Source organism: Gambusia affinis, linkage group LG21, assembly GCF_019740435.1.
Source record: "Gambusia affinis linkage group LG21, SWU_Gaff_1.0, whole genome shotgun sequence".
In the NCBI taxonomy this organism is placed as follows: Eukaryota; Metazoa; Chordata; class Actinopteri; order Cyprinodontiformes; family Poeciliidae; genus Gambusia; species Gambusia affinis.
The window spans coordinates 8,292,382-8,307,072 of record NC_057888.1 but is presented as its reverse complement, the minus strand read 5'-3'; the positions used below and the strand labels follow the sequence as shown (position 1 = coordinate 8,307,072).

The window sequence follows — 14,691 nt, the reverse complement described above, 5'->3', positions numbered from 1 at the left end:
GGGCTTTGTCTTGTCTACAGGTTAAATTTAGCATGATGAGTTTAAATAGCTGGGAATTAATCAGTATTCCTCACGGAAGGATTGTGCCCCTATTATTAAAGACCCAGATGATTTGAAAAGAGAGAAAAGGTCTTCCATTTCTCACCAGCATATGATTAGGCCTATTGTTGAATGCTCATTAACACAACCATTTACTATGCAGGGTTATACAAAATATACAAAAGAAAAACAGCAGACCTAATGCAAGATCTGTTACTGTAGTGTACAAACACAGACATCTTTGAAGACTGGTATCTCTTTATTTATAGGCTTTTTGCACATCTTTAACAGATGTGCAAAAATAATTATGGAAGGCACAGTGTGCACAGCTCCAGTCAGAGGCTTTATCAAGGGCATAAACTTCATTTGCACAGTGAGCATGTACTGATTTATTTGAATCATTGTGTTTGGAGGATGTAGGGCTGTACAACAAACATACAAATTAAAATGCAAGAAAATTCAAACAAACAATTAATAGTATATTTAAATTGTTCATTTTGAGTATCTTTTATTTGTCTGCATCTTTTTTTGGAAGGCTTCAAAGTAGTGGACATTTCACCACAACGGGGTTTTTATGTATTTGCATCAAAAGGGTTAGCAAACCAGGTTTCTGCTACTTTAGATCAATAGATGCACAAAATCATTCAAATACCCCCCAGGCTGCATGTTAAACACCCTGGATTTGGTACTTTTACCCAGTTTTAGAGCTGAAAAATTAACTCTTATTCCTCTCATGAACATAGTACAGTATTAGTCCATATTTGATCCAGGGTCAGGATTCCATATGTTATATGTTTTCTTTCAGAGTATTTGTAACACAAAGTAGTCAGCCATAGTTTTATTGGAAAATCTGAACACTCATTCTTAAAGCTGACAAACTCTGGAGAAATGTTAATGTCAAGCCGGAATATGGGTGTAAGGGTTTTTTTTTTACCTACTGAACTACCACCATAGAAAGGTAAAGGGAGTGCCACTGTATGAGGAACAATTGCAAGCTGGAAATTTCTAAGAAGAAACAGCGAAACACTAACTGGAAATGTGCAACAGCTGATTTCTAAGTAAGGGACTGTAGACTTTGTTACAATCTACCTGCTTCTGGAAGTGCAGAGCATAACAATCATAATTGTGTGAGCAGGTTAACAGGGCTGTTTCTAAATCCAACTACAGCTGTCAAACCTTTTTTCTATTTACCCGCACTGTCAGAATTTAGATGGTACACATTCCAAAGAAACTTGGAATCACTGCATTGGAAAATTACAAAAAGCCAACCAACAGGCATGACAATCTTGTCCTGGATCCTGAACCACAAATTCCAACACTACCATGTTCCTGATTAGCAAACATGCACGTATGTTGCTCTGAAGCTGGCTGGTTCTGCAGGTTGGTTTTTTTTGTAAAATGAAAGTCATAGTTCAAGTCAACAGCAAAGCAAGAGAAATACTCAGACAAGCAGAGAAGTAACAATCACATTAGTGAGTTTTTGTGTCATATAAACCATCTGCATGCAAGCTGGGGGTTAGGAAATGAAAACCCTTATTCAACAATCATGTCATTGTCATGCACAGTTTCACTTTGACACCTTGATAATCATCACAATCACTCAACAGAGGGTGACACAGCTGTGGCCCAGCATTCCAGTGTAGCGTTGTGATCTTGACATGCAGACCATTCCTCCCACATTACCTTCAGGGCCTTAAAGACCGAGACTTGCTTCAACCCGTCATGGGTGATATCTGACAGGTTGATCTTTAAGCCACAAGGAGATTTGAGGGAGAAAAATCACACCCGTGGTTAGTTGAAATGAGTCGTGGGGAACAAAAATTGTCACTGGGAACAAAAAGACCCCCAAAAATTACAGGTGAATCTGAATAAATTAGAATATCAATGCATTGCATAAACGTGTTACAAACAGAATGATATATTTCAAGTGTATCTATGTCTTATTTTGATGATTATGATTTGCAACAAATGAAAGTTTTGACAATTAAAATATACATATATTAGATCAATAAGAAAATGATTTTTAAAACACAAATAATTGTCATCATCCACGATGGGTATGTGACAAAAGAGCAGTATTCAACACCCTAGCTATTCACAAAGTTGCATCCAAGCACTTGTTCCTTCCACTCAATTTTCCATGGGAAGCTTAGTGGAATCTTCGCTGGTGATAGGCACTCGCACCCATCCTGACCCCACTTGGGACAAGGGTGTTAGAAGATGGATGGATGGATGGAAGAAAAAACTCCAGCCTTGAAACAACTGTGAAACAATAGTTTGGTGGAGTTTGGAGAATGTTAATGCACAGACATTGATATAAACCACAACAGATCAATGCTAAATAAACTTGGCTTTTTATAGTGTTGTATCCAAGCATATCAATGGAAAGTTGAATGGAAGAAAAATGTCTTCAAAGGACTGTGAAGCAAAGACCACTGAAGAATTTGGAGGATAATTACTAAGCCTGCCTACTGGGGAAGATAGATTGTACAGCTGACCATCATCTATATTCTCCAGCCAAGTTTGGCTCAGATATAAAAGCAGCCAACTCAGCCTGGAGTCAGTGCTTTGAAATCCACCGCATAAACATAACCAGAACTACACCTGCACATTACATGAGTATACGTTTCAGTTAAATTAGAAATAATTTTCATTATTCCTATCTACTGCTATGTGTGAAATAATTTCCATTAGATGTGAGCCATAATCATTCAAATTAACAGAAAAAAGCACTTTAGAAAGAAATCCCACTGTGTGCACTCAATGTATGTAAAATACAAGTTTTTCTCATTGAACTGAGTAAATGAAAATTTACTTTTTGAAAATACTCTGATTAATTGAGATGCATCTTTGTGTCAAAATTGCACATGATATGTATGAATAGTACAGTTTAACAATAAAGACCAGGATGTATGGGGCTGGTCTTTATGACACTGCTAGGATCTGACAATAACATCGTAATAAAAGCATTCCCCACAGAAAAGACCAGGTGGAATTAATTTAAGACCCTGTGTGACTACCTCACACGCTGCAGGCTTTCTGTACCCGAGCATGAATCTCCACATGAGCACTGACAGATCATTAGAAACTCTGCCAGTAGTGTTAGTGCTGAAGCTATCTCACTCCAGCCTTGAGCAGAGCACTATGTGGCACAATAATGCCATAATGTAACAAAGAAGCACCTAGGGGCTATTTGGATGGCTTGATCTTGTGGTTTCCAAAAGTCTTTTTCATGTTAATGGTTATTGGATTTTTTTACACAAAAATGCATGCAGCTAACACATGCTCTAAAAGAACACCTTGAAAGAGCTCGTTATGGTTCAATCCATGTCATCACACGGTGCTAATGCTAAGGTTACAAAGATGCAGGAGCATCGGTGGACTCACAAAATTTGCACTACACTCAGAAGTATCGCTTTCACAAAAGATTAAGCCAGAAGCTCTCCTCTCACTCAAGTTTCCACAGCCTAAGCTGCCTGTGAAGACACCCTGGGGTGGAGACGCAGGAGAATAAAGAGGAAACAGAAAGATAGTTCAAATCGATTCCGTATTTCTGACACATTCATGTAAATCCATTTGGCTAAGAAAATGAAGGACTACATGTGGGTTGTTTTGTTCATTTGCTGAAGAAAATCTCAAGAGAGATTTTGAAAACTAAAAGTTTTATTCATCCAAGGCTCTCCTTTAACAATAGTGACCACAAATGTTTTTATTAGATCGAGTCCTTGAGCGGCAAGCACTAAATGCAGACATTTCTACATTCAAATTGTGTTTGCAATCCCTATTCAAACTTCTTGAATGTCTTTTCACATTTTGTCAGTCTCAAACTTTAATTTATTTTAATTAAATGTTATAAGATAAGTAAATAAAAAGTGGACATAATTGTCAGTAAGGAAAATACTTCATGGTTTCACATTTTTCACAAAAACAAATCTGAAAGGTATGCAGTGCAGGACATTGCTTTTGAGCCCCATTCACTACAAATTAAAAAAATCAGAAAAGTAGTAGAATTTTGAAAAACATAATTTCCCTCTACAACACGCTTATGTTGTGACATTTCAGTCGATCCTATGCCTAGAATCCAAATAAAAACATTTAATTTGAGCTTGTAATGTTATCAAATGTGAAAACATTCACAAAGGGTGAATACTATTGCAAGAAAACTGTACATAGAAATGCCTGGTGTATCGACAGCACAAAGATTTTACTGTATCAAAATGTCTTTGACAGCAAATAGCAATAAAATTCTGTCACTGTCAAAACATAGTGATGGTAATAAAAATTTACTTGCATTTCTGCTGCCTTCAAATTGACAGTATATTTGCACCTTATGTTTTTTTTGGGGGGGTTTTTTCGGCTTTAAACCGGAACAATAATAATACTTATTTGTAGGTCTGAAGCATGTATGCTTCAGATGGAAAATATGAAGCCTGCTAAACAGGAAAGCAATAGCACAAACTATTCATCTAGAACTGTTAAATCACCAGCATATAAATAAGGAGACTTTAGTGACTTACCGGCAAATTCTTTGCCGAGTCCAGAAAGACCACTAATAGTGCTGACGAGAGTCCATCTTTTGCTGGGCTTCTATCTGCACGCACACATCTTAAAACCTGTGGATACAGGAATATGCATTAACATGTCATAATTACATTCAGTAAAAAAATAATAACTTAGTGTTACCTGGTCCAGCTTCTCTGGGGTGGAGAATAGAGACAGCCACTCCAGTTTTAAATGGAGTTTCCCTGTAGGGGTTTCTTCCAGTTCAAACCACTAAAACAATAGCCAAAAAGAATAATCAGAATGAATATTTTGGTCTTATTTTGTGACACACAAAGCAAGAAGTTAATTTTATTATGTCTGGCTCTCTTCCCAGAATAACAGGTTAAATATTTTCTGAGCAGCTTTTATTTTCCTTTTCAGTTAATGAAACAAAATTCAAAAATTCACAGGTTTTTTGTTGTGGCTTAACAAACACATAGTTTGAACAAACTTTTATGTCTGCTTTAGTTAAAGTTATCGGATTTTAAGATTGGCTTTTGTTATGACAAAACTTTGTTTTTCTTTCAATCAATCAAGCAATCAGTAAATTTTATCTATAAAGCACCCTGCATGTTGGAGGCAGCTCGATGGAAACACAAAATAAAGGGTATTTCTGGACTGGGTTTGAACCGTCCAGAGTCACAACCTGCAGGTGCAAAAACCCAGAGTTGTGAAGTAAACTGAAACTGGTGGGATCCTCGCTTTCTCTCTCCTCCTTGTAAAAGAGCTGGAGAATATTAAAAGCAATGCATTTTCATCTTCTCTTCATTTCCCTGAACTAGCCAGGGGAGATATTGTTCATATTCTTTGCTTAATTTCTTAATAAAATAATAATCAAAATACATTTTGATTTATTATTGATTGACTCAGTGTTTCACCTCAACAAAATCACAGAATTTAAATATGAACACAATAAAAATATATTTTTTGTTATTATTATTTGTATATTTTACCTCTACAAGACTATATAAACTGAACAGGTCTGGTTAACTGTTTTAAGTTGTATACAAAAACAGATAGACAGTAGGCGATTCCTCTCTTAAAATGATTGATGGGTAGCAAAATACAGCCTGAGCAAATTTTAGTTTTCCAAATTTGTCATCCAAAAGATCAGTAAATCCTGTCTTACTATTTATTTGTAGTTGGGCAGTAAGAGAGAGGTCACACTAAGAGAAAGGAGTGGCTTCTTGGAGTAAAAAGTGTAAACTATTGCTTTTAGCACTGCTTTCTATTTGGCCTCACAGAGAAAAAAAAACCCAGCTGTGGACATAGGCCAAATGTGTTCATCGGTGGTTGAAATTAATCATTTCTGACAGATTAAGGGTATCTGTTTTTTCTTGTTTTTAGTTTGGTCCTAAGCTATATCCAAAGCAGGACTAAATAATTTTTTTCCCCTTTCTCCTGCAAGAACAGCAAAATATTTTGAAATGGGTTTTTTACAGGCCAAATGTTAAAAATAAACATTAGAAAACAAATCTTACCTCATCAACTTTTTGTTCATTGTATACCTTGGTCAAATCAATCAGGAGGCTGCAAATAATAACTAATAATCAGTGAAAATTCAAAGCAGAAAACAGGAAACATATAATGAGGCCAATTAATTACAGTAGAGGTAGACAGATATTGATTTGCTGCTCAGCGTTGTAGCACTGAGTGCAGAGTTATAGCTTTACCACAAATTAATCTATAAAATTTACTAGTGGGGCAATAACTGAGGGATAATCACTGGCTCATTATGAATAAGCTCTACGTGAAAAGAATGTTAATAAATAGCTGCATTACAAGGAGTTTTGTTTATCCATCAGCTGAACAGATGAGGTGCAACAAATCCTGTTTCATTTTAAACGATGTGTGATAAAAACACAGCAGGGTAGGAAATAAGGGCAGCAAACCTTCCAAGGAAATCATCTTTGTCTGGATCTTCATCAAACAGCTCAATCTCCAGATGCTGACCAGAAGGTTCATACACAAGAGCCTGATAGACACAGAAACACGCAGAGGGAGGCTTGCTTAAACTACTAATCAGTAGATAGATTTTGAACTAAAGCAATCTGGGAGAAGACGATCCTAATATTTGGAAATTAAAAAGGGGCTTAGTGAACGTCCATAAGAGGAAACTAACAATGTCAGTTTCCCCCTAACCAAATCAATCACAGTGTTCTCCCTGAGATTATAAGATTAAGAAAAGCCCTTTGTCTTGAGAAGCATTGCACCTCATAAACCTCATTCCACTTGGGATGGAGGCTCTCCTTAATCGTCTTGCTCTGAAACATTTGGTTGCTGACATGCAGGATGCCATAAGGGTCCGACTTTCCCTTGATGAGTCCTCCGAGAAATTGATCCTTGCCTTCCAGATCTTGAGCCTCGAGGAAGTGAATCCTTAGCACTCCCTGTGGAGAGATGCAGACCAGAGGGCTAAATTGTTTTACTGTTAAGTGAAGTTCCTGGAGTTACTTGTTGTTAATAGCTTTTGATTGTCTCACCTGGAGAGACACCAACTTTGTGAAAAGTTTAAAAGAAGCATGAACAGAATAGCTAAGAAGAAAATTCATAATAATTGGTAACAGAAAAAAGTTAATTTAAATTGTCCACACACAATATGTGTGCTCATTATTTCCAACACATTATTTTAATAAATATACAAATGTTTAATTATCTATTAAACAATTGTTGGTCTCTATGAGCTCCTGGTAGCCATGGGTCTTTAATCAGACCTCGTCAAGAGTTAGTCCTGTTCACACATTAATAATGCAAGATAGTGATCATGGTGCTACTTTCTCAAATGTTTTAAAACATCTTTACATAAAAGGTATAAAGGGACATAATCTTACCAGTAAACATAACATTTCATGTCTCTTTTGTTCAATTTCATATGTTGTTTTTGTACATAACCCTAATTTTGTGATTAGGTAAGGGGTAAAAAAAATACACTTTCCACTCATCTTTTGAGTGGAAAAGCTTTGACTTTTCTCAGCAAAATACTATATATCTTCTGAATAGCCTGGAGCTCTTTCATTTTCTGATGAAAGTGCTCAAAGAACAAACATTTCATTGAATTAAATGTGGCACTAAAGTCAGCTAAGGTTCAAATCATCTTATCCTATTTCATGGCAACGTTTGCACAAATAAAAGATTAACCTAATCTTTTATTTATAATACAATTTATTATTATCTGATCTCACATTAAAATCTTATCTGTAATAGCTCTTATAAAAATGCAAATGTGTGTAATTTCCAGCAGAAACTATCAAATCAAACCTGCAAATTTCCAAACTTACTGCCATCGATAAACATTTGAGTGGAAAAGCTTTGACTTTTCTCAGCAAAATACTATATATCTTCTGAATAGCCTAGAGCGCTTTCATTTTCTGATAAAAGTAAGGCTCAAAGAACATACATTTCATTGAATTAAATGTGGCACTAAAGTCAGCTAAGGTTGAGCACAGATTTTAGAACTATGACTTGCTTCAGTACCTTAGGCATTGGAAATCGTAGCTTGGCCAGGTCCTCCACACCAACCAGAGGGATAGTGATTCGGTTGGGTAAAACCAAATAACTGTAGATTATGTCTTGAATCAAATTGTTAGAGAAGCCGCTGTAGGGACAGGAAGGACAGAGATGGAGGAAAGGAAGATAAACAGGCTGAGGTATTTAGATTTACAACAAAGGCAGGAAGACTATTCTGTGGCTATAAATATCCCCTTACTGTCTAATTATTTTGTGGTATATAGGAACATTGCTTGAGCTGGTTTATGCTTCTTCCAGATGATTCTGATATTTCAGAGATGCATAACAACAATGGTGAAGTGGCAAAACAAAATTGTGCAGTGCTACTCTTTTATTAAGCTAACTTCTGAGGCAAAACTGGAAAATTATAATCACTGAGAACTGTAATTAGAATGAATTTTCATCAACTGGTCAGGCTTCTCCTCTAAGATAGATGGTTATTATTACCAAGCAAGTGCTCGAATAACATGATGTGTCTATTCTGTTGAAAATTATTGCTTAGGATTAGAATTAGATGCAATCCTGAAAAGGTCTCGGGAGTGATTTCTCAGCACTAATCAGCCAAACAGGGAAAATACATCATTGGCTCCAGGAAACATGATCAGGCTGCAAAAGCAAATAACATCTTGTCACACAGAACTTAATGAGTTCATTCCCTGTGACTGTCATTGCATCACGAACCAACAACTTCAGGACCTAGGCTACAACTGTTTCATTCCTTGCACTTTTGAATCACACCCACAGCCTGATAGACTACATCCCAAAAATCCAAGTGTAATCATAAAAAAAAAAAAGTAATAAACTTCCGATGGATTTATTTGAAAGACATGTTAATGGGGGTTTCACAGAATAAAGAGAATGAGATCTGGTTTTCTGTTCCATATCCAGAGTTCACAAGTTATGTGGTTGGATAAGCAGTATTGAGTTAATTTTATGGCTGCATTAAGAAATGACTGTCATGCTCAGCTTAAAGATCAGTTAGCTTTAAGCAATCCAAGACTACTATGACAAAACAACAACAAGACAGAATGCTGTGCAACACAAACGCTTGAGTGCTGACAGATTGGGTTACAGAGGAGCAGCGTCATCCTGTTGTCAGAGAATGCTTTTAATGCTGCAGTCTTTAGCATGATTTATGTCTCTAAACAGTGAGCACAATGCAACATGCTTTCTATCCACTAAATGATCTCTCTGACTCTTATTTTTATATCAAGTTAAAAAATAGTATAATATTATATATGGGTTCGTTGACACTGCTCGTTTGCATTATGAGAGGAAAAAACTTCTGCTTATTTGCAACTATTTTTAGAGTCATGCTAGTTTAGAAAACCTGCAGGTTTAGTAAATACTCAATAATCAACATAAATCTAATGTCAGCAAAGAGTTTCACATTCATTTCAAACTGTAAATTAAAACAAAATACAAATGTACTAGTTGTATGGGAACTGACATTTAATTTTATTTGATTTACAGCGGCTTGCAAAAGTATTCCTGCTCTTTGTATTCTTTCACATTTTAAGTGTGTTTCACCAATAGAATTTACTGTATAACTGTGAAGTTTTAACATGTTTCAAACAAAACTTGAAGACGGTGCTAAGTCCAGCAAGGCTTTTTGGACAGCTGAATGGTTGCTACGGGAGATTAAAGGATTCCTCAGACATAAAAGAAAGCATCAAGGCAACACTTTAAGAATTGATTGAGGTTAATATTGTGTTATTCTGAAATAGAAAATGTTCGAGCCTGCAACAAACTTGAGGTTGTGGCTTAGTTTCAGATTTTAGCAGACCACATTATACCCAGAGCTATGAAAGGGTTTAGATCAACGTTCTGCCTAGAATGGCCCAATCAAAGTCAATTCTGATTAAAAATCTGTGGCAATGTGAAAAAATTGCTTTTCAAATATGTTCTCTGTCTAATCAGATTGAGTTTGAGGTAGTTTAGTAAAGTGGCAAAAATATGAAAAGATTCCAGAGTTGTGGATCCTTTTACATTGCACTATTTTTGGTCAAATAAAAGTCAAGTAAATATGTTTTATTTGGCACAACTTACAGGTAAGAATAGTAAGAATTACTCCCAAATTTTACAAACAGGCTCCTCTGAGTGATTTTAATTGCAATTATTAAAATACTTACTGTTTTTAACATGACAGAATAACAATTTTTTTAAAACTAATAAATTAACAGTAACTTTCATTCAAATGCTTAAAATCTAATACAGATTTGCAGTTGTTTTTAAAGTTTGTGATAATTAACTTTATCATAAACTTTCTCCACTTCTTTCATATTTGCAAAGGACTAAGGGCCCTTCCCTAATTTGTTTCAGCTTTATGCATTGTAACATTATAAGACCAACAAGGTCAAAACCCACTAATTAAACAGGTGAAATATAACCCTTCATTACAAGTAAACAAGAAGTGATTAATAATGCACAGCCATAATAAATAATTACAAATAAATGTTTCTGAAACATTATCTGGTTCATTAAAATAATTAGAAACTGAAATATAAGGCAAATTTACTTCTCAACGGAGACTTTCTTTCTCTCTGGTCTGTTGCCAAGAGGAAATTCTCAATTTATCCATCATCAGTTAATCATTGAGGGAAACGGTTATGTGAAACATTTCTAGAAAAAAGAGTCAAAAGGATTCCTGCTGCATTAGTGCTTGTAGTGGCATATTTCTGCTCTCCTGGCATAAACACCAGAACAGCCACATATCTATGTGTGTGAGTTATTTATGTTAGTATACTTCTACGGACTGCATGCATACTGTATATGCACTTTACCAGCAATTTACAACATTATGGTAATGGTTTTTACAAACCATTGAGTCATACAAATTTCAACGCCTTCGCCGTGCTAGTGTAAGATTTGTACTAATTGTTGTGCCAGTCCCTTCATCATTTTTGCTGTAGCAGCTACCAGACTGCCATAAAATCTATGTTATAGAACAAACATTCATCGTCCACAGACGATAAATGTTGTTGGCTTTAATAGTCCCTGAATGTGCCCTCTTGCACAATGAAGATATAAATGTTTTCAGTTACACAGTAAAATGTTCCCTCATCAGCACAACTCATTGGCACCTATATTAGGGTGTAACAGATATTCACAACTCTCCCAAGAAATCTTTTTACGCATTCTCCAATGGCAGAGGTTTAAATGTGCAGCATTGTGATCAAGTACTGGCTCTTTTGTCGGTTAATTCTGTTTTTGTGAAATTTACATGTCTAAGATTTTCAAACAAACTTCAATATCAGACAAAGATAATTTCAGTATTTCCAAAAGGCAATTTTATTATGTTAATTTTATTTACAGTGAGCTAAAATGTATGCAAACTAACCTGTGCCTACATAAAGATATATTTTCAGTGTTTATTATCATTGTGTTGTTTTATAACCAAGATCAAATAGGAGAGTAAGTAAATATATTTGAATCTATCTATACGAATGAAAATGGTTATACATATCTGAATATGAGTAAGACCTGTTTGTTTTGTAAAATTAGATGAACTGAATTGAAAGTGTGACAAAAAAAAAACTAATGTTGAAGAAATCTGAAGGGGGTGAAAACATTTTTGTCTGAACCTTAGAACCTTCTGAATGGATGCCAAGAAAGGACTAAGAAGTTAGATTATTTTTCTAAAGGAAGAAATATAATCTTAGTGTCTTACATGAGGTTGAATCCAGCTCTCTTTTTAGGTTATTCTTAGGGATTTTTAACATCAACCTTGTAAAACCTTGTCTGTACACTATCATTTTTATATAATATCTAAATAGCAGGGCAGTACCAGGGCACATCTATTGATTTAAAATAACAGATAACATCTATATCTGATGTGTTTGTGGCAAAACTCTTGTGAATCCAAAGCACAAATGAAGCAAAAAACATTTACTTGAGAAAAATGCAACAGAGCAAAGGAACAAAGGGACGAAAGACAGCATCCACTGGGCTCTGCTTCTGTCAACAGGTCTTTCTGCCCCACCTCTGTACGTGACAAGAGATTGAAATCCCAGAAAATTACATGCAAAATTAATGACTCTGTCACTTTCAAAGCAGTTTAAATAATATAGGAACCGACTCAAGATGGAAGCGAGTAATTGTGTCTGGATGAAAGTGGTTCTTAATTAGCTCCCATTTGCTCTCTATCCTGCCTAGTTAATAACCAAGGGGAAAAAGTTAAAGAATAAAGAGCAATGACAAGGAAAGAGTTTACAAAATACACATTTTTCTAGCCTTCTTGTGCTCAGTTAGATAATTTGCTTTAAATATAAGCATAGATATCAAAGTGTTACCTAGGAACATGTGACTGCTTGTCTTTGTCTAAAATGACTAAAATAATGAAGGTACAGGTTTACAGAAAAGCAAAACAAAGATGCCTCTAATGTCCCTAAGATGTAGCACTGAGAACTTCCATCATGTCTTAAAAGAGCTGCTTTTTTGTGGAAGAACAAGAAAATCAAGTTTGCATTGTCTTACTTGAGCCCAGGAATGTCCAGGATGTTTGAGAGGCCAGTCCAGTTTATGTCTAGAAGCTAAACCATAGGAAAAAAAAAAACAAAAAAAACAATGAGACCTTACACATATACCCATGGGTAAGACTGTAGGAACAAAGAGTGTGAATGACTTCAACTGGATTCAAACACTTAACGTTATTGTTTTCTGCCACCAACCTCCATTTACCACTAGGCTTCATGTTTTTTGACCAATAAACTTGATTGATTACAGCACACACAGAAAACTTGTCTCAAGCAGTAGCAAACTTATAAGTTTTCTTGGAAAAGTTGCTCTTATTTGGTTCCAACAAACTTTTCTTTCCTCATAATTATGTCATATTTATTATCTAAGCCTCACCCAGATGGAGCACCTATAAAACATTGTCAACCTCTTTTAGGCCCTTGACATCAGAGTTTTCTGACTCATCTTAAAATGGATTAACTTCTTTTTCTCACAGGTTTAAATAGTAAACAGCACACAGTGACAAAGAAAACTATTTTGGAGTCAGGCCTGACTGACTACTCTGTAATATCAACATTTTCATCAACTAAAAAATGTATCTTTATACTTTAATTTAAATTAATAGGATTTTTAATTTATGACAATGTTGATAAAGTTCTTTAGTTTTGTGTAGAAGTTTTAAAACCATCATCTGTCCTTTTTACGCTGCAATATATTGCTCCATAAGGGGGTAACATGTGGGATGGAAGCAATAACCCCTACATGATAGGATAATTTGTAAGAAACGTTTTAAATCTTTTTTTAGAAATAAGTTTTTCTTTAAGGATTTTAGATTGGAAGAACATAAATGTATATGTAACAAAGCAAACATCTCAGTATTAATCTCTGTTTTAGAAATCTCAAATTGAAAACCAAGCTAAAACCTTAAGAGAATATTTTTATAAAAATGTGAGACTACCCTCCATTAGACAATGAAAAGCGATAAGAAAAAAGGAATTTTTTTAGAGGAGCCAGCTTAACCTCTAGAACCCGACGGACCCACCGGTGGGTCCAGCTGCCATGTGACCTCGGCTCGCTTAGGGTGTAAGAGGTTAACAACAGGACAATCATCGTCATCACTAAAAAATGCTGTGTGGAAACTTCAAATATTTGTCAACCAAATCCACAACTCATGAAAGTCATGAAATGCTGCAGCCAGACCTGGTTATGTAAGTGGGAAATATTCCAGAGCTAATTTGTCAAAATGGAAGAATCCAAAAGACCTGTTTTAGGGGTAGTCCACCAGTTAACCCTTTTCAGTTAGTCTAGCTGGTGTCACATGACTTTCTAATAAGAACTCTACATTCCTAAAGTGGAATTTAGAAACTCTTCTGTCCACTTGGTGATATAACTGTAACAAAAAAGCATCTGTAGGGTTCTGGTGACTATTATCAACCAGCTCAGAATAAAAGAAAACATTCTGCCTTTTTATCTCATTCTTACAAAATAGCATTTGTTAGTTTAATGTCTTTTCTACCTTCGGGGCCAACTAGAGGATACTTGGCTCCATAATGTCAGTGAAACACTATGTAAAATACTCAATGCAACAAACATATCGAGGAATAAAAATGATAGAAAAGCTGGTGGACAGACAGTCCACAGACAGTAGGCAAGTCCTTCTGTTGCTTGGGCGTCAAGTGACATACTAACTGCTGCTGCCCTCCCGAATGCTGCTGGTTTGACAACATCTGAAAGAAGATACCACTTCACAATTTTCACCACACAAATAAACACAATTTCTTTTAAACCACACTTGTCTTTACTAGGTTCAGCTTGCAAGTACATATTTTGACATTATTTTCCTTTCAAAACTGCCTTAATCAGTCATAGAAATTCAAAAAGAAATCACAAATATTTCTTGGAGCTTTTGTTCTGTAAAGACATGATTACATCAAGGGGTTTCTGTAGATCTGTGTGCTGTACATCTATTATGTGAATTTCTTGTTTCACTACATTTCAAGGATGGTCTGGTTAGATAGCTAATTGGGGGATTGGAAGACAAATTTCCCATCATGGTACACTACCCTGCTTACAGTAACTGTTAGGAGATTAGTACAGTATGGTCATAAAATTTTCTATTGTCAAATTGTGACATGCAGCCACATTTTT

At 35.5% G+C, this 14,691-nt stretch overlaps 1 protein-coding gene across 4 annotated transcripts in view; it reads right to left on the bottom strand.

Moving 5' to 3' along the window:
- The window catches only part of esyt2b (extended synaptotagmin-like protein 2b), a 36,404-nt gene that overhangs the window by 7,706 nt on the left and 14,007 nt on the right, over positions 1 to 14,691 (bottom strand). Inside the window, exons 7-15 of one of the 4 annotated variants that reach the window (XM_044104335.1) lie at positions 12,565 to 12,620; positions 8,056 to 8,176; positions 6,795 to 6,971; positions 6,474 to 6,556; positions 6,063 to 6,111; positions 4,723 to 4,812; positions 4,557 to 4,652; positions 3,427 to 3,528; positions 1,723 to 1,785 (exon numbers count right to left, since the gene is read on the bottom strand). In XM_044104335.1, coding sequence (XP_043960270.1) covers positions 1,723 to 1,785; positions 3,427 to 3,528; positions 4,557 to 4,652; positions 4,723 to 4,812; positions 6,063 to 6,111; positions 6,474 to 6,556; positions 6,795 to 6,971; positions 8,056 to 8,176; positions 12,565 to 12,620 — 837 coding nt within the window. The remainder of the gene's footprint in view (positions 1 to 1,722; positions 1,786 to 3,426; positions 3,529 to 4,556; positions 4,653 to 4,722; positions 4,813 to 6,062; positions 6,112 to 6,473; positions 6,557 to 6,794; positions 6,972 to 8,055; positions 8,177 to 12,564; positions 12,621 to 14,691) is intronic. The other 3 variants (XM_044104336.1, XM_044104337.1, XM_044104338.1) reach the window with 3 other exon arrangements.